Source organism: Mobula hypostoma, chromosome 14, assembly GCF_963921235.1.
Source record: "Mobula hypostoma chromosome 14, sMobHyp1.1, whole genome shotgun sequence".
In the NCBI taxonomy this organism is placed as follows: Eukaryota; Metazoa; Chordata; class Chondrichthyes; order Myliobatiformes; family Myliobatidae; genus Mobula; species Mobula hypostoma.
In genome coordinates, this window is record NC_086110.1 from 35,195,682 (window position 1) to 35,220,235 (window position 24,554).

Genomic DNA, 24,554 nt, shown 5'->3' on the forward strand with positions numbered 1-24,554 from the left:
CTGCGTCGTCCGAAAACTTCGAGCTCTGATCAGCCCTCTGACACCGAGTACCGAGCACCATCTCTATCCGAACGCTTCGACCTCAGCCTCGGTTGCCAGCAGCAGGCAAAGCCGGGGATTTTGGGGCCTTCCCTCCGGAGATTCTCGATTGCACAGTAGCAGCGGCAGCGAACCGGGCATTTCAGGAATTTCTTCAGATGTTTCTCTGTGCTTCTCACGTCTGTCTCCATCAAATCATAATTGTCCACGGCCCCTATTTAACAGATACGATATTATTTCACCGGAGAGTTGCATGCGCTGCGTCGCGCTGCCACCTTCTCCTCCCACCTCAGGTTAAATGATCAGACCTAGAAGTCAAACTTGAAATTGACTTTTATTGTAAACAGTTAATTAAATTAGTGGTTCTTAACCAATTTATCCAGAAAGAAATTCTACTAATGGGTAATCTTTCATTAATTTACAAATTGTATTTTAATTTCCCAAAAGTAAAATACTGCAAATCATGGAAATCTGAAATGAAAACAAAAAATGCTAGAATATGCAACAATTTAGTTACTGTATGGCAAAAACAACTGCATTCATGTATAAAAATGCTAAGCTAGCTCTTTTAAGCAATGCAGACCCAAGAAGCGGCACTCAGAATTATTTTTGGAAGATGAAACAAACATTCCGCAATTGGAAGTGTGGATTCTGTTCCGGTAATAGATATGGAATTGTAAACCTGCTGTGAAACAGCAAGATGCTGATGAAGACATGTGACTGCTTCTTTTATGTTTTACTAAAGTAGAGATTCTGCTAAAAAAAAAACAACTAAGATTCATAAATGAATACGAATTCAACATTTTGTAGATATATTGTTTTGTTGCTAGCCGGTGAACTTTCTACTCCACTTGCTTATTTAGGCAATTTAAGCATGACATTTTTTGTGCTAATTATTGGTCCCACTGAGCAGGTCTCTGTGCATCTGCAAGTGCTTGTCCCTGAGGCTTTATTTGCATTTAATTAGGAAGCCTAATTTCCTGGGAACAGACTTGGCACAACAACTGCATATTGAATGGCTTAAGCATAATTCTAGATGGTAAATAGCTTTGGAACTCCGGTAACCTGAATGACCAAGTCAGCACAGAAGCTCATCTGAAAATTAACAGAAATGACTTCACAGAAAATAGATAGTTCCTTTGTAAACAAAATAGGACATCAGTTCCTGTTGTTAAGAACAGTCTAAAGTGGTCAGAAAATCATATATTCAGACTGAAGTGATAGTAAACTACAGTCACGGTATTGAGCATATAACAGATCTTTGTGATCTTCCCTAGTGATTGGCTCAATTCAAGTATGTTTATTTTGATGCGAATTAACACTAACTTAACTGTTCAGTATAAGTGTGTATAACCCCCTGGTAAGCCTCAGGTTCGCTCAATTCGCTTTCGTCTAGGGGGAGCAGCCTTCGGCCCCGCCAAACTGGGTAATAAAGTTTGTGTGCATGCTGTGTGATGTACCCCACCCCCCCAAATAACAGACGATACACCATATGTGATTAAATGATTACACTTTATGGATCTTACTGGAACTATGTAATTAATAGAGATAAAATATAAAAGGCGCCGAACTTATCAAAGTTCAACCACTTCGTGCACAACAGTTAGATCTCAATTAACGGAGTCTTCTTTCCACCATTCGATCCCCTCCGATCGCCTGGGATCAACCACGGTGGTCGACCAGATGCTCCACATGAGTCTGTCCTCGTCTCCTCTCCGCGTCGAAGACCCTGGCCCTCGGACTCCCATCGGCCAGCTTACAGCATCGCGTCTCCTCTCTCTGTCCCCATCACGCCTTCTCCCTCAAAGCCCGCGAACTATAGCTTACAGACACACAAGAAAGAATAACATCTATCCCAATTGGTTAGCAAATAAATACAATTCTCTTTTTAACCCAAACAAGCTGCTAGAGAGAGAACTTTCTCAACGTTTATTATTACAGAAAAGCCATTTTAATTATATCATAACAAAGAAGCCATTTTGTCAGCCTTCGCAGTAACATAAAAGAAGAAACCCCTTACATGTGTATATTGTTCTTGGCCATCCCAGTACACCAAAATACCATTTTAATCTATTGTTCTGGTAAATATAAAAATCAACTTTCTAAAAACATTTGCAGGCTTTATTGTTCATTCAATGCTGTCTTTAGAACGGGGTTGCCAACCAGGGGTTGAACCCCTCGGTTAATAGTAGAGGTCCATGGTATAAAAAAGGTTGGGAACCCCTGCTTTAGAATATAGTGAAGAGTCACCTCTTGAACAGCTACATTTCTTAATATAAAGAGCACTGCTCGGATGAGAGTTCCAGACTTTAGATCAGTGAATATGAAGGAGCTCTGATATATTTGCACATTGGAATGATGTGTATTTTGGAAAAGAACAGAAAGATGGTGGTGTTTTCAAACACATGCTACCTTTGTCTTTGGTGGCGGAGCATCTTCAACTGCTGAACAGTTTCAAAAAGTAAAATTAATTATTATAGAATAATGGTGAATACACTACTTCTGACCTAATGATGAAAAGTAGGTAATGACGCAGCTGAGGATGATAAGGTCTAGGAACTCCCCTAAGTAATCTCCGCAGTAATAACAAGGATGATGGACCTCAAAAGCCATCTTCCTTTGTTCAAGGTTTAAGCTAGCCATTGAAGAGATTTCTCCTTGATATACTTAACTAGTGTCCCTTAAAGCCTCATTCAGGTAAATACTATCTTGTCTATAAAATTCAACTGTTGTCTTTGTACTAAGTGGACTGGAGCAGAATGATCGTTGCAAAATTGAAATTGGGCATTTCCCACTGAGATCCAACTCAAAATTTCAAATTTTCATTTTGCATTCTGTTTTCAAATAGAGATTAGTAATAAATAGATGGATAAGAATTGAACAATGGAAAATATGATCCACCCACTTGGATAACTGAATAAGTGTTCAAGGTAAATGGTCATGGATTAGCACAGTGTGAAAACAGGCTTTCAGTCCAGCTAGTCCACACTAATTATTATGTACCCATCTCACTAAACTCATTTGAACCTCCCCATTTTCCCATTGACAACCTCTAGTTTCTAGTGGGCCCTCAGAGAAGCCAATTAACCTGCCGACCCATCATCTTTGTGATGTCGGAGTTAACCCAGGCAGTCACAGGGATAATGTACAAACTCCAGCAGACAGCGTTGGATGTTAGGATTGAGGATGAGTTACTGGCTCTATGAGGCAGCTGGATGTTAGGATTGAGGATGAGTTACTGGCTCTATGAGGCAGCTGGATGTTAGGATTGAGGATGAGTTACTGGCACTATGAGGCAGCTGGATGTTAGGATTGAAGATGAGTTACTGGCTCTATGAGGCAGCTGGATGTTAGGATTGAAGATGAGTTACTGGCTCTATGAGGCAGCTGGATGTTAGGATTGAAGATGAGTTACTGGCACTATGAGGCAGCTGGATGTTAGGATTGAGGATGAGTTACTGGCACTATGAGGCAGCTGGATGTTAGGATTGAAGATGAGTTACTGGCACTATGAGGCAGCTGGATGTTAGGATTGAGGATGAGTTACTGGCACTATGAGGCAGCTGGATGTTAGGATTGAGGATGAGTTACTGGCACTATGAGGCAGCTGGATGTTAGGATTGAGGATGAGTTACTGGCACTATGAGGCAGCTGGATGTTAGGATTGAGGATGAGTTACTGGCACTATGAGGCAGCACCACTGTGCTTACGGCCTGAAGCTCATGCTCTCAACCAAAGCACCAGTTATTGTCAGGTTACAAACAGTCCACTGGAGAAACTCAGCAGATCAAGTAATACTTGTCAGGGTTGCAGGGCTGAGTGGGAGATGAATTAGGACATAGTATAACACAGTACAGGCCTTTGGCCCAAGGTATGGTCGTGACCTTTATCAACCTACTCCCTTGTCAATGTTTTGTGACAACCTGCATCAGGACTGCTCACCACTAACACTTATCAGGCCACTAGCACTTTCCTTACTCTTTGATATGTCCTTCAAGTCTCTTGTGTCAGCCTATTAAAGGAATTTAGAAAGGGACTTGAGCATGGAGAGTGGCAGTATTTTGCAAGGATGGATTATTACATTTGAAATACTTGTTACTTGTGACATACACCTGTTAGGGTGCATTCTCCAGTTACCTTATAAAGTAACCATAGCCTTCAGCCAGGAGCAGATGTCATCAGGTGGTTCCCAACCTTCACTGAGTGTTTCGACCCTTAACCACGACACTCTCCAGTTGGTGGGCCGGCAGTGGTGGCCAAATCACTGCCCATCTGTTCCTGGCTTCCAGCTCCCCTCCTCTCGCCTACTCCAAATCCAAAAAGAGGCTCGTTCTGCTTCTTCCCCCATCCTACGAGCTGCTTGTTTTTTGCTCCTTTCGTCCAGGCCCGGATCTGACAACAACCTCCACGCTGATTTGGCTGGGAAACCTCTGCAGCCGATCTCCACAGGGAACAACCATGCCTGCCATCCCTTGTCTTTACACTCCTGCAGTAAGGGCTGGTACTTCAAGGCCTTTCTCTCGTGGGCCTCTTCCCACCCCTCCTCCCACGGCACAGTCAACTCAACCAGAATTATTTTCTTGTCTTCGGCTGACCACAGTACAATGTCCGGGCGTAGGGTTGTGTGCACCACATCGGGGAACTGCAACCTCCTTCCCACATCCACCCTCATCTCCCAGGACCTGGCCGTTAGCAGCAGATTGGGCTTTGGTTGTTTGATTACGAAAGGCCTAGCTCCCTCTTTGATGAAGGTGATGGCCTTCCTCAAATCTGTGCCAGCCGTCCTCTTGTTGCATCTCTCCCGCTCTGGTGTGTCAGCAAGAGCCAGAAGCACCTTATCATGGCGCCACCTATACTGTCCTTGAGTTAGAGCTGTTTTACACCCGGACAGTAAGCCAGTGTCCCCTTTTGACCACAGGGCTTACAGTTCAGGTCCTCTGTCATCCCCCATGTGTACAGATGTAATGGTGAAGGAAGGGTGTCATACACGGATCGCAAGAGGAAGGAAATACGGAAGGGCTCGAGTCTCCATAACTCTGCCCATGAGATCTTGCGCTTAGGCAGATCCCATTTTGTCCAGGCACCCTGGGACCCTTGTTCCACTGCCTTTGAAATCCACTTCTCTTCCTCACGGATCAGTTCTTCTGCCTGTATCATGTTTCGCCTGTTCCTTATGCTTGCGATTCCCCACTTCTGGAAGTGAACTGAGCCGAGGCCTTGCCGCCTAACGCAGGGGTTGCCGATGATATCTCGCAGCTTCAGAGAACACATTGCCTCCTCCACAGCTGCATTGGCTGCCCACTTGCGCCCAGATCTGGTTGTAACACCTGCTTGCTTTACCAAGACGTCATTAGAATCTCTCAAGCTTAATAAAGCTCTGCATTTTGCCACCTTGAATTCCTCCACAACAGATGACAGGGGAAGCTGCAGTTGCCCAGAACGAATGTGGAGGCCCACTGAAGAGAAGCTTGGGGGAACTCCCAACCATCTCTGCAGGTGCTTGTTGGTTTTCCTCTCGATGCACTCTACGACAGTCATGGGGGACTCATAAAGTGTGAAGAGCCAGAGAAGCCTGGGCAGAATGCCGTATTGGTACAGCCAGGTCTTGAATTTACCCAGAAGTCCTGATTTGTCAATCTTCTTCAGCCATTCCTCTGTCTGCTTCACAGCATTGGTGACATTGGCCCCATCTGTCAGTGACACATTAAACCACTTCCCCAAGCATTTTATCAGGTTATCTTTGATGGAAGGGATGACCTCACCCTGAAACTGGAGGCTAAACTTGCTAGTAACTTTGCCCTTTCTGATCACCATGCACCTGGACTTCTTAGCCTTGAAGGACATCCTCGCCCAAGTGGCTCCATTACCCAGGGTTTCCAATACCCATCTTGCTTGCACTTGTGACACAGTTGTTATAGTGATGTCGTCCATGAACCCTCGTAGAGCCGGCTGAACAATGCCTGACTCCAGCATCGGGCCGCGGGTTACATCTTCTGCTGCTGATAATAGGAGATTCATTCCCATAATAAATAGGATGGGGGAGATGGTGCACCCTGTTGAAATCCCCTTCTGGAGGTCCTGCCAACTAGTTGTGAAATGGGCTGATGTAATTCTGAGTTTGAACGCTCCTAGGTAGCTGGTGATCATGTCTTGAATAGTCACTGGGATATAGTAGTGGTCGAGTCCTTCTAGGATGAGGTCATGTGGAATAGACCCATAGGCGTTCGCGAGGTCTAACCAGATAACTGTTAGTTTGCCTTTTTTCTGCTTGGCCTCAGGGATCAAATGGCCAGTCATTGAGGTGTGCTCCAGACACCCCGAAAAGCCTGGAATACCGCCTTTCTGGATGGATGTGTTGATATAGTGGTTCTGCGTCATGTAAGAAGTCAGTCTTCTTGCGAGCACAGAAAAGAAAATCTTACATTCCACATCCAGGAGAGAAATTGTCCGAAACTGGGCAATTGTGGAAGAAACATCATCCTTTGGAATAAAGCATCCCTCTGCCAATTTCCAACTTGATGGAATAGTACCTTTGGCCCAGATCTTTCTCATGACCTTCCACAGCCTCTGAAGAAGCTTTGGGCATTTCTTATACACCTTATAAGGTATGCCACTTGAGCCTGGGGCAGCTGATGCTTTAGCTTTCCGGAAGATGTCCTGGATTTCCTGCCATGTAGGCTCCTTCACATTCAGCTCAATTGATGGATTTTCCAGTCTACGCACAGTTCCTGGTCCCTCACCCCTCCATGGGTCGCTGTGTGCCTCCCGCAGAAACTCCTCTACCTCTGGCTTCGAGCTAGATGGTATACCAGATTTTTGTTGGCCAAGAAGAGTCCTGGTGAAGCTGAATGGATCTCTCACAAACTGCACTCGCCTTTTCTCTTTCTTCCTTCTTTGCTGTCACAGATGTTCCGCCCTCCGGAGTTTGCACAGCTTTTCCTGCAGCATACTGGTTAAGTCCTTGATACCTTCTTTTTCGGCCAGTGAGCTGGTTTTAAACCTCTTGTTGAGCGCCTTTAATTTGCCTCTTAAGCGACGAATATCCGTTTCCCTCCTATATGGTTGCCACGGTAACTCCGGCTGGCTTTTCCACTCCATTCGGCCAAGTCGTTCCTTAGTTAGATTGTACGCTATGGCTGTGAGTGAGTCGATCTTTCTGTGTACTGGACCTGCTCAGGCAACTTCCAGGATGCCGTCTAGATCATCATCGAACTGCACCCAGGCGACGTTATCTGACGATCTAGGCCATTTGATCCTGTCTTTCCTTAACGAATGGATTGGGGTAGTGGAAGAGGAACTCACTAGGTCTGTTGTTCGGTGCTGAGGCTACTCAAGTGCGGAGAGATCTTCAGCTCTGTGGAGTGCTTCCCGGCTGGAATTCTCCTTTGTCTCACCAGACACTAAGTCTGTGCGCTGCACTTGAGTCCCATTGATCCATGTCTAGACTTGCTCTGGTGTATCTTGAGCCCTCTGATGTTTCTGCAGACTTTCCCGCAATGACTCCTTACCATGAATTCCTCTCCAGTCAGTGTTGTTTGCTTTAGCTTCCTCGTCCTGCCCTCGTCATGTTTCCTGTCCTGGCCGTTGCCGGTATGACCGTCCTTTTGAGTCTCTCATTCCACCGCCCCCCCCCCCCCCGGGAGACTCTGGGGGTATTGCTCTGCGTGTTCAGTTGTAGCTTGAGTGTCTCTCCAGTTTATTTCATTCTTTCTCTTCAGTGATGCTTGGTTACTTAGATAAAGCTTGGTTTCCTCCATTTCGATTGTATCTATTATGTCTTCTGAAGTGATGATAGGTACAAAATATTTAAGTGCCTCAACTGCTTCTTTCTTCTGCATTGTATTCTCTCATGTTACCAACCCTATACAACCCACCTTTTTTGGCTTTTTTTGTTAAAGTGTTCTCCAAATAATTTTTGATCACAATTGCTGTTTCTTCAAAATCTTATACTCCTTAGACTTACTACTTTTTTAATACTCTTTTTGGCAGCATTATAAGCTTCTTTTAATTAAGTGCCATATTTAATCTGCTTAGTAAGCTATTGTGAATTCAATTTTTGCATCACAATATCTACATTCTCCAACAAATGTGAAAGCCATATAATTTAATGAAAAATGTTCAGAAAAACACCTCAAGGGGAGAAATGTGCGGGGAAAAATATATATGATTTCAACAAGTCTATTGCAGTTACTACCTTTTGCTTTTAGAGATTAAGTCTACCTTCCCAGAAACAGTTCAATTCACTTTAAAAGGAACTCAGTGAAACAGTAACTACCAGACAACCCAATAACCTATTTCAGGGTTCCCTTAGTCCCTCTTTGAAGTTCTAAACAAGTTCTGGCATTGCATAAATAAAAATTAATAATATGTACAGGTATTTATTATGCTTTATCATTATGATTGCTTTCCTTGTTTACATTGATATATAATTTACTTTCATGACAATTACTTTCAAGCACTTAAGTAAGTTGAAGATTTATCTCTCTTACAGATGGAGATGGACAGCAGGAACATTTATTGCCTGTATGCACAGACGAGAACTGCCATGAAAGTGCCATTTATCGGACTGTGCCAGGCTCTGAACAGGTATGGCCAGCATATTAATGCCTGACATTAATTTTAAAGAGAAGTAGTATATTTTGGTATTATAATATTGAAACCCCGCTGATTTCCTTGGCTGTGCAAGTCTAGGGAATACACACTCCGGTCCCGCCAAACCAGTGAAATTGAGACTGCACTCCCACCCCAAACTGCGGTTTGTGTGGATGCTATGTAATTTGCTACCCTGTTAAAGCTCAGTGCCAAGAAACAACAGACAGCACACTGCATACGATTAAAGGAATTATATTTGTGGATCTTAACTGAAAGGTTATTTTAAAAAAAAGAAAGGGAAAACAGAAAGGTCCCATTATAATTAAACAGTTAAATGTGCACCAGTTGGAGCTCAATTCACCGATCCTCAGTCAATCTTGGCACCTGGCTCCATCGAAACACGATCTCCCCACCGGGTCATATCCTATGACTGGTTCTCTCCGGTGTCTTCTCTCTTTATCTCCTGCTGAACAGCCCCAACTCACATTCCAAAGCACCCATTATCTTTAACCATAACTCAAACATTGCTTCTACAGAAAGATCATTACATTAGCAGTGAAACCTTTCCCAGGGTGTTAGGGTGTTACAAAATAAAATAGATTTTTTAAATGTGCTTAGGATTTTCTTAATAATTACCGAATGGATTAAGGTACCAATTAGACTAATAACAGAACAAAAAAAAATGTTAGAAGAATTGAATGAGTTAAGCAGCATCTTTGGAGGGAAATGATGCTTACTCTTATAATTGGTTAAAATTTAAATACATCTTTATTAAAAAAATAAGCCATGTTTAATGAAACTCCTTGTACTACAGTGGAAATCAGAAGGTAGTGGTAGAATCTTATAAACTTCCCAATAGTTATGGGATTTAGAGGTCCAAATTTGTAGAGATAGACGTATTGCAGAAATATAAGGTTATGATAGTAGGTGATTTTAACTTTCCACATACTGACTGGGATTGTAAAGGGATTTTAGTGAAATGTGTTCAGAAACTTTTCCTTATTCATTATGTAGAGATACGAACTAGAGAGTGCAGTATTGGACTTCTCTTGGGGAATGAAACAGGGCAGGTAACAGAAGTGTGTGTAGGGGGAACACTTCGGATCAAGCCATCATAATTCCGCTAATTTCAAGATAATTATGAAGAAGGACAGGACTGGTCCTCGGGTTGAGATTCTAAATTGAAGTAATGCCAATTTTGATGGCATCAGTGGTGAATTTTGGATAGGTTTTTTTCGGCAAAAAGATACTGGATAAGTGGAGGCTTTCAAGAGTGAAATATTGTGACTACAGCATCTGTATGCTCCTGTTAAAATAAAAGGCAAGGCTAGAAGGTTTAGGGAGCCTTCGTCATGAGGGATATTAATGCCCTGGTAACAAAATAGAAGGTAGCACATATAGACAGTTATGTTCAAATAAGATGTTGAGGATAAGAAATGCAAGAGAACACTTAAGAGAAACCAGGTGGGCTAAAAGAGGACATGAGGCTGCTCTTGCAGACAAATTGAAAGAGGATCCCAAGGATATCTATAGCTGAATAAGGGATAGCAAGGGACAAAACTGGTCCTTGTGAAGATCAGCATGGTCATCATATACATGTAGCTGAAAGAGAGGGGGAGATCTTAAATGAATTTTTTGCATTGTCTTTACTCTGGAGACAGACACAGAGACTATAAAACTGAGGTAAAAGAGTAGTAAAGTCGCTTGGATTCTGCACTTTGCAGACCTTTAAGTGACCTTTGCAGTCTTCCGTACTCATTTTTAACAGGATATGTCTAATTTAAAAGCCATGTTCTGCTATATTTCCTTATGTAGCAGATGCACTCCAAAGGTAATGACTACAAAAAGAAAGATAATTTAACAACATTCCAGTTCTTTGTTTTCTTGTAATGTGGCAGATCCAACACTGATGGCCAAGTCTACAAGAAATTGGTGAACTGAAGGCACAGCATTGATATCTCAGTCAGAAGCAAGTTTATTTACACTGTCATATATGACAGGAAATTTGTTGTACACTGAATACAAAAACATAAGATTACATATTACAAAATAAATAGTGCAAAAGAAAAGGATTAATGAGTAACACACATTGCTGGAGGAACAAAGCAAGTCAGGCAGCATCTGTGGAGGGGATAATTCGTGGGTTCTTGGACCATTCAGAAATCTGATGGGAAAGGGTGAAAAATTGTTCCTGAATCACTGAGTATGTATCTTCAAGTTCCATGAACTCCTCCCTGATGTTAATACGAAGAGGAGTTCATGTCTCAGATGGTGAAGGTCCTTAATGATAGATGCTGCTTTCTTGAGGCACTGCCTCATGAATATGTCCTCCATTGTGGGGATGGTTACACTCATGATGGAGCTGTCTGAGTCTACAATCCTCTGCAGCCTCTTGTGATCCTGGGCATTGGAGGATTTGTCTCAAGCTGTCATGCAACCAGTTAGAATGGTGTCTATCATACATCTATAGAAATTTGGAAAAGTCTTTGATATGTTACGTACCCCGTATCGGGTTAAAGAACCAGCAGAAATAGAAAGCACCTTGGAGTCTGGTATTGCTGTTAACTAATGCTATTTATTAGTAACTACACAATACAGTAATATAAATTCAGGTAAATCAAACAGGTTAGCAAAGCTCATGCATATATAAGTGTGGAAATATAAAAAACCAAGCTTCTTCAAGCCTAGGGGATAAATGGATACAGTCTTATGATGATGGGTAAATGAAATCAGTTCAGTTCATGATATTGAGTTGTGTAGTGATGGAGAGAGAGAGGTGTTGTGGTTGTCTGAGTAAGCCGATGCTGTCGATTCTTCCCATTGTTTTCCGAAACTTCCAAGTTAGCCAAACTTGACCAACTTAAGAGCGCCGTCTTCAAGTGATAGCCTACCAACCCAGGCAAAGGTTAGGCACACGGGTAGACTCCACAGGGTCGCTCTTTCATGCACTAATTATCACAGATCGATCCCTCACAATCGATCTTCAGTCCCACACTCATGGGCACCTGAACAGGATAGTGGTACTTCACCACACCTTAGTGCGTCTGCCTGTCCTGTGAAACAAGCAATTACGCTGGTTTAAATAGTGTTGTGCTGAACACCAGCTGTCCATCAAGTAGCTCCTCTCTTCTCTCTTTGTAGGAACTCAGAAGCTGGCAGTGTCCTTGCAAACAATCCCAAACAAACTGTAAGCAGTCTTCACCCCTCTCTCTCTCGGTAACAAGCTGTTTGTGCTGTACAGCTGCACACTCTCTCTCTTTTTAAAGGCACAGTCCATAAGAGATAATTCAGGATCTCGTCACAGGTGCTATACCAAATATGTTCAAAATCCTAACACAGTACAGCCAATGGCATGATTTCCATGTGATTGCATCAATGGGCCTAGGACAGATCCTCAGAGATGTTGACACCCAGAAACTTAAAGCTGCTCAACCTTTCCATCACTGACCCTTCAATGAGGCCAGATCCTTGCTCAGACAGGGGTTAATTCTAGCCATAACCAACCTATTGAAGTATTTCTTTACAATAGATGTGAGTGCTACTGGTCAATAATCGTTGTGTCAGCTTGCAGTACTCTTCTTGGTCACCAGTATGATTGTTGCCATTTGAAGCAGGAAAGAATCTCAGATCACAACATTGTTGAAGATGCCCTTGAATACGCCAGCCTTTTGGTTGGCACAGGTTTTCAGTACACTGCCAAATACGCCAACGTTGTGACCTGACATCTTGCACAGGTCCACCCTCTTGAAGGATGCTTGGATATCAGCCTCAGAGATAGAGATCACACAGTCACTGGTGTTTTGCATGAGTGTAGTGTTATTTTCTCTTTCCAAGCTTGTATAAAAAGGCATTGATTTATTGGGGAGTTAAACATAACTGCTGCTTATGTTGTTTGGTTTCACCTTATAGGAAGTAATGGCATGCAAACCCTTGTATAGCCGAATGTCTCTCTAATTTCATATGAAATTGCCTTTTCACTCTCAAGATGGCCTTCCGTAAGTTGAACCTAGACCTCCTGTAGGGTTCTGGATCATCAGAATTGATCACTACAGATCTTTCCCTCAGTAAACTGCAAATCTCCTAGTTCATCCAGGGCTTTTGGTCTGGGAAAACTTGGTATGACCTCAAAAGCGCATACTCAACTATGCAGGTCTTGTAGAAGTCATTGTTGGCCGCTGCATATGCTTTCAGATCCAAAGATTAATCACTGACGTGATCATGTCCACCAATTGAATGCAGTCCGATAAACACTCCTATGCCTCCCTTGACCATACCTTCACAGTCCTCACGGTCCTTGGTCTTTACCTATATGCCTGGAGTAGAAGTACGGCCAAGTGAACTGGACCTGCCAAGGTGCAGGCATGGAATGGTACAGTAAGTGTACTTGATGGAACTGTATCAGTGATAGAGTCTGTTGGCTCCTTGATTCATGTTGGTGACATGTTGGTGTTAGTTCATCAGGGACTTCAGGCTGGGCTAGTTGAAGTCACCTGCGATGATTTTGAAGGCATTATCTCTTTTGAGTGCACTATCTCATAGCTGTTGGTCACGGTGCTGAGATCCTCCAGTTCCAGCTTGACACTTGTCAGGGGTGGAATGTACACCACAGCTAGGATGACAGCAAAAGAACTGCCTTGGAAGATAGAATGTACAACACTCGATCACCAGATGTTCCAGGTCAGAGAGCAGGACTGAGACAGACTGCTACTTCTGAGAACCACTATGAGTTAATCATAAAGCAAACGAAACCAGCTCTGCTTTTACCTGATGCCACCATCCAGTCCATGCATGAGCAGCTCCCAGATTGGAGCATTCTATCTGGAATGCTAGGAGTGACTTACGTCTCCGTGAAGCAGAGTACACAAAGTCACTGATGATCCTCTGGTACTGTAATTTTGCCCTGAGGTCTTCAATTTTATTATACAGAGTCTACATATGAGCCAGGAAAATGGTGGGAAGGGGGTGGGGGAGGAAGTTGGCCCTTGTGTTTCAGTTTTACCTGCAGTGTTCCCCAGCAGCCATGTTTTCTGCACCCGCTCCTAAATGTTCTGCTGTCCCTAATCTGTCAGTTCTGAAGATTGTTAGTTCTTTTAAATGACTTGAAATGATGTACTTACTGTGGTGTCTACAGCTACAGATTTCAGCTGTAATATTTTTAAACAGGTATGATTGATGATTCCCTTGGAAGCTGCATATAAAAAAATCCCCTCTCTAGTACCAACTTTTTTTCTATATTACATTGTTTTCATTTGTTCTTTGTCAAGTACTATTACTCAGGAGATGAAAAGAATGCTCCTACTTCTTACCCCAGATTTAAGCAGTTATGAAACAACCTGTTGTCAGCAATATCTGGTGAATTAAAACATGTTAGATTGCATGTAATCCTGGGTAGCAAAGCCTAGGTATTAAATTGTAACAATTTTTTTCTGCATCTGTCATTAGAATGCTGAATATAATTTCCATAAAACCATATGTCAGTTTAAGGCCCATTCCTTATCGATGTGGTGTGGAGTTTGGCTTGTTTTTAATGCTTTTTGAGGATGTTTTCCAGTTCAAATCTGTTTTCCTAAGCATGACTACACAAGATATAATTAGCTTTTTGCAACAACAAAACAAAACATAAACAAAAGTTAACATGAACTTAAATTAGCATAATGAGATTGGTTTCTCAATATGGACCTGTATGTTCAAGATCAGCTTTAAAGTTAAGGCAAACATTATAACACCAACTTGGTAATAATAACAAGTATTAGAATTCTAAAGCTAAAGAATGTTTTATGGACTGAGCTATAAATATTGTGCAGTGGTTTAGATTCCACCAGCAGCAGAGTAGCAGTGGTACTCACTGCTATCCTCACTAAAAGGGCTTGCCACAAAGATCGGGCAGTCTCTGATGCATGAACTTCCAGTGTTGATTTTTGCCAGGCATCTATTCATTTGGATCTCTGGCATCCGGCAGTGTTGCTATCATGAACATGACAATCAGTTTTGTGAAGGAACTGCCACAGGCAATTAAGAGCTTAAAATATTTTTGATCTAATATTATAAAATATTTTACAAATCAGTAAAAAAATTGGAAGAACTGATTGAGATAGTAAATGAAATATAAATTCTTTGCAAAGTTATTTTATTTTATAATCTATAATTGAAATGTTTATGTGAACAGATTATAATTATGTAAAATAGTTCATATTAAAAGATTACTCTAGGGACCCAAGGAATCTATTAGGAAAAAAATATGTGTTTGTATACCATTAAAATCTCATTCAGAGCTCATGCAACAAAGCACACTATTTTCAGCATATTTTCCTTTGTAAATACCTTAAGCTCGTTTCAAGTTAAGTTGATTTTTCGTGACGCTGTTGAAGGCAGCAATCTATGTTGCATGTGAAAGTAGTTTCATATTATGTTCCTGATACCCTCGTAGTTGGAGGAAATCAAAATCATCGTGGTAAAATACAAGACCAGGATTTTGTATTGGATCATTTTTTTGCTGTTACATGAAGCCCACAGGATCCGTAGTGTTCTCGTGCAGTGTGTTGAAACTCTGACTAAACACCAAGTTAAACCGGAGCCAATGAAGACAGAGTCATAGTAAGGTCAACCATTTACTGTTCACTCTTCCACATTAACATTGTATGGTGAAAACTGTTGATAAAAAAACACATATACAGTGTCCATTTCATTCTGGAGACCACGCGCGCAGTCTTCTTTTAGCGAGTGTCTCCAGCCGCCCCGAGTAGCAGGCGAGGGGGTCGCGTCAAACAGCCATCGGCTCGAGCCAACCCCGCGTTTGAAATTGAAAAGCCGGCACACGCACCGCCCCAGCCGCCGCTTCCTTAACAGAATCCGCGTTAATATTTTTACTACAAATACATTCTTATCAACTTACGGCGTTGCTTCTATAATGTTTCTTTGTGGGTGGACACGGAGCTCTTCACGATCATGCACCCACCTTCACACTTTCCTGAACCAAGACGCCATGAAACCGGAGGTGATGTCATCGCATGCCGCCATATACCGTAGGCAATGGATTTACCTTTGTTATACTGTAACTTAATTATAAACCTTTAACTTTAACTAGAAAATAGTTACAAACACATCATTTAAAACGTAGATCCAACAAAGTCAAATAAATGCCTTAGGGGCAACACGGAATCTGTTCAAGTGGGAAAATTCTGATAGATGAAAGACCATTTCAAGTTCACAAGGCAGATGCAGACTGATAAACTTTGGCATAGCTGACTTATCTAAAGGTAATTAGTGCACATTTGGACCTAAACCTTGGCATAGCTGACTTATCTAAGGTTAATTGGCTCACATTTGAACTAATGTGACATGATAGCAAGGAAGAAATGTGGTGCTGGTGTCCAGAAAACAAGGAAGGCATGGATTCAGTAGCTCAACAGGAACAGATCATGCAGCTGATCAGCACACAATGGTGATAAATAATGGGTTGCTTGGATTTTACAGCTGGAAGATGAACCAGGCTAAAAAGTTAGATTCTAAAACTATACATCTGGCCCAGAATGATTACCAATCTATGTGTAGAGCAATGTACAGGAGATCGGTGCTGAGTCTGTAAGAATGTTAGGGCACTTAGCGGTCAGGGAGGAGGAAGTGTTGGGTCTCCTAATGAGAATTATAGTGGATAAGTCCCTAGGGTCTGATGGGATTTACCACAAATTATTGAAGAAGGCAAGGGATGAGATTGCTGGGGCCTTGACCAGTATCTTCGTGTACTCTCCAGGCACAGACAAGGTCCTGGAGGACTGGCGAGTGGCTGATTTGTACCTCTGTTTAAGAAAGGAACAAGGGAAAATCCTGGGAGCTATAGACTGGAGAGTTTCATGTCAGTTGTAGGGAAATTACTGGAAAAATTCTTAGAGGATATATGAGCATTTAGAAACCCATGGCCTAATTAGGGGGAGCCAGCGTGGCTTTGTGCGGGGCAAGTTGTGTCTTACCAACTTGATTGAGTTTTTTGACAAAGTGACAAGAGAGATTGATGAAGGTAGGGCAGTGGATGTTGTCTATATAGATTTTAGTAAAGTGTTTGACAAAGTCCCTCATGGGAGGTTAATCCAGAAGATTAAGATGCCTGGGGTCCACAGCGAATTGGCTGTTTGGTTTCAGAACTGTCTTGCCCATTAGAAGACAGATGGTAGTGGTTGAAGGACTTACTCGAGCTGGAGGTCTGTAATTAATGGTGTTCCACAGGGATCTGTGCTGGGACCTCTGCTATTTGTGATGTATATAAATTACCTGGATGAAAATATAAATGGATGTGTTAGTAAGTTTGCAGATAATACCAAGATTGGTGGAGTTGTGGATATTGTAGAAGACTGACAAAGAATTTAGAGCGCTATAAATCAGTTGCAAATATGGGCAGAGAAATGGCAGATGGAGTTGAACCCAGATAAGTGTTGCACCTTGGTAGGGGAAATGCAAGTGGACAGTATACTGTTAAGGGCAAGATCCTTAACAGTGTTGCTGAGCAGAGATCTTGGGATCCAAGTTCATAGCTCCATGAAAGTGACTTATACAGGTCAATAAAGTGCTTAAGAAGGCTTGTGGAATGCTTGCTTTTATTAGTCGAGGCAATCAGTTCAAAAATCAGGAGGTTATGTTGCAACTTTATAAAACTCTGGTTAGGCCACGTCTGGAATATTGCATACAGTTCTAGTTACCTCATTACAGGAAGGATGTTGAGGCTTTGGAGAGGGTTCAGTAGAGGTTTACCAGGATGCTGCCTGATTTAGAGGGCATGAGAGGCTGGATAAATTTGGGTTGTTTTCTTTGGAGTGACTGAGAGTGAGAGGAGATCTGATAGATGTTTATAAGATTCTGAGATACATAGATAGAGTAGACAGGGAGTATCTTTTCCCCAGGGTAAAAATGTCTAATACCAGAGTGAATGCAGCGAAGATGAGAGGGGTTAGGTTCAAAAGGATGTGGGGTAAGATTTTACACATAGAGTGGTGGATGCCTGGAAGGCACTGCCTGGTATGGTGGTAGAGGCAAATACATTAGAGGCTTTTAAGTGACGTTTAGATAGAGGAAAATGGACATTGTGTAGGTAGGAGGGATTAGTTTTTGAGGATTTTTTGATTTACTTATTAGCTGGTTCAGCACAACATTGTGGGCCAAAGGATCAGTTCCTGTGTTCCTCTTGTATGTTCTATGTTTTAAGTGATATGCCACAGTGGTAATAATAATTCTAAAAATAATAGTTATGGTTCACAAAGAATCTAATAAGAAAAAAATATGCCTTTGTATGCTATTAAAATCTCATTCAAAAGATTAATCATTCATATTGTGATAAATTACTACAAAGCATAAAAATTGTTGTAGACTTATCCCACTGAAGCACTAACAGCACTTTAGGGCTTCTGCTTTAAATTTCATGCTTGCAGAAATCCAAAAATTATTCTTCTTTATATGGCACAAGGATGGTGATTGCCAATCATTTTACCATCATCATTACTGCAAAAATATAGGCGCGTGGCCAAGTGGTTAAGGCGTTCGTCTGGTGATCTGAAGGTCGCTAGTTCGAGCCTTGGCTGAGGCAGCGTGTTGTATCCTTGAGCAAGGCATTTAACCACAAATTGCTCTGCAACGACACCGGTGCCAAGCTGTATGGGTCCTGGTAGCAGCAGAGATACAGAGGAGCAGATTGGGAGGCAGATTTTGAAAAGGTGCAAAAATAACAGGGTTGTTATCATGGGTGACTTTAACTTCCCTAATATTGATTGGCACCTGATTAGTTCCAAGGGTTTAGATGGGGCAGAGTTTGTTAAGTGTGTCCAGGATGGACTCCTGTCACAGTATGTGGACACGCTGACCAGGGGGAATGCCATACTAGATCTAGTACTAGGTAATGAACCGGGTCAGGTCACAGATCTCTCAGTGGGTGAGCATCTGGGGGACAGTGACCACCGCTCCCTGGCCTTTATAATTATCATGGAAAAGGATAGAATCAAAGAGGACAGAAAATTTTTAATTGGGGAAAGGCAAATTATGAGGCTATAAGGCTAGAACTTGCGGGTGTGAATTGGGATGATGTTTTTGCAGGGAAATGTACTATGGACATGTGGTTGATGTTTAGAGATCTCTTGCGGGATGTAAGGGATAGATTTGTCCCAGTGAGGAAGATAAAGAATGGTAAGGTGAAGGAACCATGGGTGACAAGTGAGGTGGAAAATCTAGTCAGGTGGAAGAAGGCAGCATACATGAGGTTTAGGAAGCAAGGATCAGATGGGTCTATTGAGGAATATAGGGAAGCAAGAAAGGAGCTTAAGAAGGGGCTGAGAAGAGCAAGAAGGGAGCATGAGAAGGCCTTGGCGAGTAGGGTAAAGGAAAACCCCAAGGCATTCTTCAATTATGTGAAGAAAAAAAGGATGACAGGAGTGAAGGTAGGACCGATTAGAGATAAAGGTGGGAAGATGTGCCTGGAGACTGTGGAAGTGAGCGAGGTCCTCAATGAATACTTCTCTTCGGTATTCACCAATGAGAGGGAACTTGATGATGGTGAGGACAATATGAGTGAGGTTGATGTTCTGGAGCATGTTGATATTAAGGGAGAGGAGGTGTTGGAGTTGTTAAAATACATTAGGACAGATAAGTCCCCGGGGCCTGACGGAATATTCCCCAGGCTGCTCCACGAGGCGAGAAAAGAGATTGCTGAGCCTCTGGCTAGGATCTTTATGTCCTCGTTGTCCACGGGAATGGTACCGGAGGATTGGAGGGAGGCGAATGTTGTTCCCTTGTTCAAAAAAGGTAGTAGGGCTAGTCCGGGTAATTATAGACCAGTGAGCCTTATGTCTGTGGTGGGAAAGCTGTTAGAAAAGATTCTTAGAGATAGGATCTATAGGCATTTAGAGAATCATGGTCTGATCAGGGACAGTCAGCATGGCTTTGTGAAGGGCAGATCGTGTCTAACAAGCCTGACAGCGTTCTCTGAGGAGGTGACCAGGCATGTAGATGAGGGTAGTGCAGTGGATGTGATCTATATGGATTTTAGTAAGGCATTTGACAAGGTTCCACATGGTAGGCTTATTCAGAAAGTTAGAAGGCATGGGATCCAGGGAAGTTTGGCCAGGTGGATTCAGAATTGGCTTGCCTGCAGAAGGCAGAGGGTGGTGGTGGAGGGAGTACATTCAGATTGGAGGATTGTGACTAGTGGTGTCCCACAAGAATCTGTTCTGGGACCTCTACTTTTCGTGATTTTTATTAACGACCTGGATGTGGGGGTAGAAGGGTGGGTTGGCAAGTTTGCAGACAACACAAGGGTTGGTGGTGTTGTAGATAGTGTAGAGGATTGTCAAAGATTGCAGAGAAACATTGATAGGATGCAGAAGTGGGCTGAGAAGTGGCAAGATGGAGTTCAACTCGGAGAAGTGTGAGGTGGTACACTTTGGAAGGACAAACTCCAAGGCAGAGTACAAAGTAAATGGCAGGATACTTGGTAGTGTGGAGGAGCAGAGGGATGTCAGGGTACATGTCCACAGATCCCTGAAAGTTGCCTCACAGGTGGATAGGGTAGTTAAGAAAGCTTATGGGGTGTTAGCTTTCATAAGTCGAGGGATAGAGTTTAAGAGTCGCGATGTAATGATGCAGCTCTATAAAACTCTGGTTAGGCCACACTTGGAGTACTGTGTCCAGTTCTGGTCACCTCAATATAGGAAGGATGTGGAAGCAATGGAAAGGGTACAGAGGAGATTTACCAGGATGCTGCCTGGTTTAGGGGAGTATGGATTATGATCAGAGATTAAGAGAGCTAGGGCTTTACTCTTTGGAGAGAAGGAGGATGAGAGGAGACATGATAGAGGTGTACAAGATAATAAGAAGAATAGATAGAGTGGATAGCCAGTGCCTCTTTCCCAGGGCACCACTGCTCAATACAAGAGGACATGGCTTTAAGGTAAGGGGTGGGAAGTTCAAGGGGGTTTATTAGATGAAGGTTTTTTACTCAGAGAGTGGTTGGTGCGTGGAATGCACTGCCTGAGTCAGTGGTGGAGGCAGATACACTAGTGAAGTTTAAGAGACTACTAGACAGGTATATGGAGGAATCTAAGGTGGGGGCTTATATGGGAGGCAGGGTTTGAGGGTCGGCACAACACTGTGGGCCGAAGGGCCTGTACTGTGCTGTACTATTCTATGTTCTATGTAATGCCCTTCCCTTGGAAAACATTGGTGGCTTGGAGAGGGGAGACTTGCAGCATGGACAACTGCCGGTCTTCCATACAACCTTGCCCAGGACTACGCCCTGGAAACTTTCTAAGGGGCAAATCCATGGTCTCACGAGACTAATGGATGCCTATTTTTAAAAAAATAGGCCAATATCTTGTTATGAAGTAATTCATCTGGTCTTATCTACTTAAGAGAGAAACCCTGAACAGAAGGACACTATCAGAAGAAAATGGGTGAAAAGTACTATCACTAAATAATTTAATTTGATTATCACAACTCTATAGCGAGTTACTTTCAATTGTGCATGTGATGGAATCTACATCTAGAGTTTCTGGGGTAGATTGATTTGCACTATGAGTAGATTTGCAATTCAGGAGGAGTTTCTATTCCCTGATATTCATTTACTTTTTTTTACTTCCTATTACAACTTGTTTGTGATTGTTTCTCATATCTTTACCAGACATTACAACCTAATTTATTGCCTTCAGTTTGAAAGTCCATGTTGCAATATAAAATGTGTTGCAGATTCAGTCTATCAGATCAAAACATAAAACGTTGGAAATACTCGGAATGTCAGGCAGGATCTGTGAAAAGGTAAAGAACCTTTCAAGGGATGACCTTTCGTCAATAGGAGGAAAAGTTGAAATGAAGCAAGTTTAAAATAGTCAAGAGAACACAAGTGAGGGTCTGTGGTTAGATTAGTGGATAACTGATCAGTCACACATACCCTAATGTTTGGTGTTCTAGGTAAAGCAGCCCACAGTTGCAACGTATTGATACCTGGTTACCTTGCACATTTTTATTCATATGATTTAGAGAAGATAATTTATTTTGCTGCCAAGTGTTGGTACCTACGGCTTATATAATCTTTATTCAAACCTGATTAAATACAAGAAAATACTTGAGAGAAATTTAAAATAGTAATATATCATTTCTCTAACTATAGAGTACAGAGTTTAGCAGTAGAGCATTGTCTCATTATTTTGTCATTGTGTAATAGAAAAGTAAAATGAAAACAAGAAATGTCAGAAATACTCAGCCAGCAGTGGAAAAAGAAACAGTTGATGTTTTGGTTCAGAAACTCTTCAGCAGAACTTGAAGGGAGACAAAAGAAGTTTCCTTTATTACAGAGAAGTTGGGGGAGGGATATTGTCTGATAGGGTGAAGCCGGGTTTAACTTGGGAGTAAGCTGTTTAACAAGGTTGTCTGTCCAGTGAGTAAATGAGAGCAGCTGGAGAATGAAAACATAGACAAACAAGCATTGATATAACAATGTAGGAGCTGCAAAAGCAGGAAAGACATGCCCAGCTGATGAAAAAACGGAAACAAACTAAACGAGCTCGCGGCAGATGGTCATCTGATGCAGTCAGAGAAATCAAGTTAACTGAAGTTGTAAAATGTTATTAGTATCGAAGTCTAGAAAGTTACAAATTGCCAGACAGAAGATTAGGTGGTATTCCTCAGTCTTCTGTTGGTCCTCATTGTAGCAATGCAGGAAGCCACAGAACAAATAGATCTGAGTGGGATGTCGAACTAGTGGCTGGCAAAGGGAAGCTCAAAGGCACCCCTATGGACCAAATGCAGATGCTCTGCAAAGCAGTCAACCAACCTGAGTTTGGTGTCTCCATTGTCAGAGAGCACTTGGTGAACAGCAAATTTAATACACTACTTTGGAAGTGAACCCCTAGGATTGTGGGAAGGGAAGAATGAACCATGGAGTATCGTGAGAAGAAAGCTGGCTTTAGAGTATGGAAGAATTGACCAGGGAGTTGTGCAGAGGAGTAGGGAAGATGTACCTGCTCACGGTATTTCTTCAAAGGAGGCAGAAATTGCACAGAAAGGTTTGTTGAATGCTTCTGGGTTGGAAGGTGAGGACCAGGATAACTCTATCTTAGTTCTATCCTGGAAGAAATCAGATGAGAATCCTTCTGCAATGGAAATGGATGAGATGTGTACAAAGGCCTTATTAGCAATGGTAAAGGGGAAGTTGTGGTTCAGGAAGAAAGGGATGTCTTGGAAGCAACTTCACTCTCCAGAAGTGGCTGCGTGACCTTGGCTTCACTAGAAGAGAGATCAAGTCAACCAGCAGGGCTGTAACTGAGGCAGCAGAGAAAGGATCAGCATGGGTGTGGACGAACTATGTCCAGAGGGGCAGATAGTCAGACAGTGTATACATATCTTGCAAACCCTTCAGTAGTTGCATAGACACCTGAGGAGTAGACTATCTGTTGGATGGAAGTGACCAACAACTCTGATAGAGGCAGATGCCAAGTTTTTAAGCTCACCAGTGGAAGGTAGTGCTTTAGCACTGCTGGCCCACCACCTCGAGGGAGTCTTGATCATAAGCGGGCCGAAACTCCTGAAGACAGGTGGCAGATCAACTGATGATCCCACTGGTGATAGCACAGGACAGTTAATATCTTAGTCCACGTGTATTTTGTAACTCAGTCTCATCATCAAAGATTTAAAGTACATTTATTACCAAAGTATGTATTGCAGTATACAACCCTGAGATTCATCTTCCACAGACAGCTATGAAACAAGGAAAACCATGGATCCTGTTCAAAGAAAAACATTAAACCCCCAACGCACATAAAAAGGAAGAAATCATGCAAACAGCAAAAAACACAGAATATAAACACACCAAACCATAAAGTCAGCAAAAGTCTCCAAGTTTATTCAACCAGCTCAGTTCAGCCCAACCCAGTGCTGTATCTTTGATATCTGCAAACCACAGAACCAGTCCACCCCGATCAAAATCCCACAAAATGGCAACAAAAAAAAAGGATCGACCAGGAACACAACATAACATAGAGTCCAATTCACAAATCGCGTCTATTAAACTTTGCCCAAGACTCAGGACCCAGGACTCTGGCAGCATCAATTGAGCGAGAGAGAGAGAGAGAGGAGGTTCGTACACTGGCTCCTTCCTCTAGAAACAAAGGAAGGAAGAGACCAGTCATCCGCAAGTAGTTGGCACTGAGCACCCGCCTGCCTTCCATTCTCATCCTTGTTGATTTCAGTCTTCCTCAACGCCTTAATCGGCGAGAAATGTAGTCGATCATGGGCTCACGCCCTGTCTCCAGGCCACACATTTAACTTGAAACTTTATAGAACTCCCTCAGAATCAGCGAAGCACCAGATTGCTCAATTGACCTAAAAGCACACCAAAATGTAGGTCACGGGCTGCAACAGTAGTAGAACCACATTTGAAAGGAAAAGAAGTAGTAAAGGAAGTTGTTTCGCGAACCACCTGGAAGATGTTGCCCTTGGTTGCGTTGTTCGCTGGTGCCATCTTCTTCATTGGATCAAGTACTGTAGTGATGGGAGCTGGGAGAATGGAATAGAGCCTTTACAGGAGGCATAGTGGGATAAAGTTATGTAGTCAATGTAGTGATCTGAGTCAGTGGACATGTAGAGAGTGTTTATGAATTAATTCTTATTTGTGAGAAAGGGGAACAAGAAATGATATGAAGTGTTAATTTATGTTTGGTCTTCGTAGTCTTTTCCTAAAAATATATGTATTTTTAATTTTAACAGTGGATACCTATTTTGTCAAATCTGAAGAATGGGGATACCCTTTGGGGATTTGCCTCACAAGAGCAATTTCCAATCTCAATTCATTTAGGGGACTATAATATGGATGGATTTCCTGATGCATTGGCCATACTGAAGAATACTTCAGGGAGGTAGGCTGATATTTTTTTTCTTCTTTTGAATAAGCTTTCTAA

At 42.4% G+C, this 24,554-nt stretch overlaps 1 protein-coding gene across 1 annotated transcript in view; it reads left to right on the forward strand.

Annotated features, from left to right (window-relative positions):
• itfg1 (integrin alpha FG-GAP repeat containing 1) overlaps positions 1-24,554 on the forward strand; it is a 266,512-nt gene that overhangs the window by 113,460 nt on the left and 128,498 nt on the right. Inside the window, exons 9-10 of the mRNA XM_063066932.1 lie at positions 8,531-8,625; positions 24,364-24,512. Of these exons, the coding sequence (XP_062923002.1) occupies positions 8,531-8,625; positions 24,364-24,512 (244 nt within the window). The remainder of the gene's footprint in view (positions 1-8,530; positions 8,626-24,363; positions 24,513-24,554) is intronic.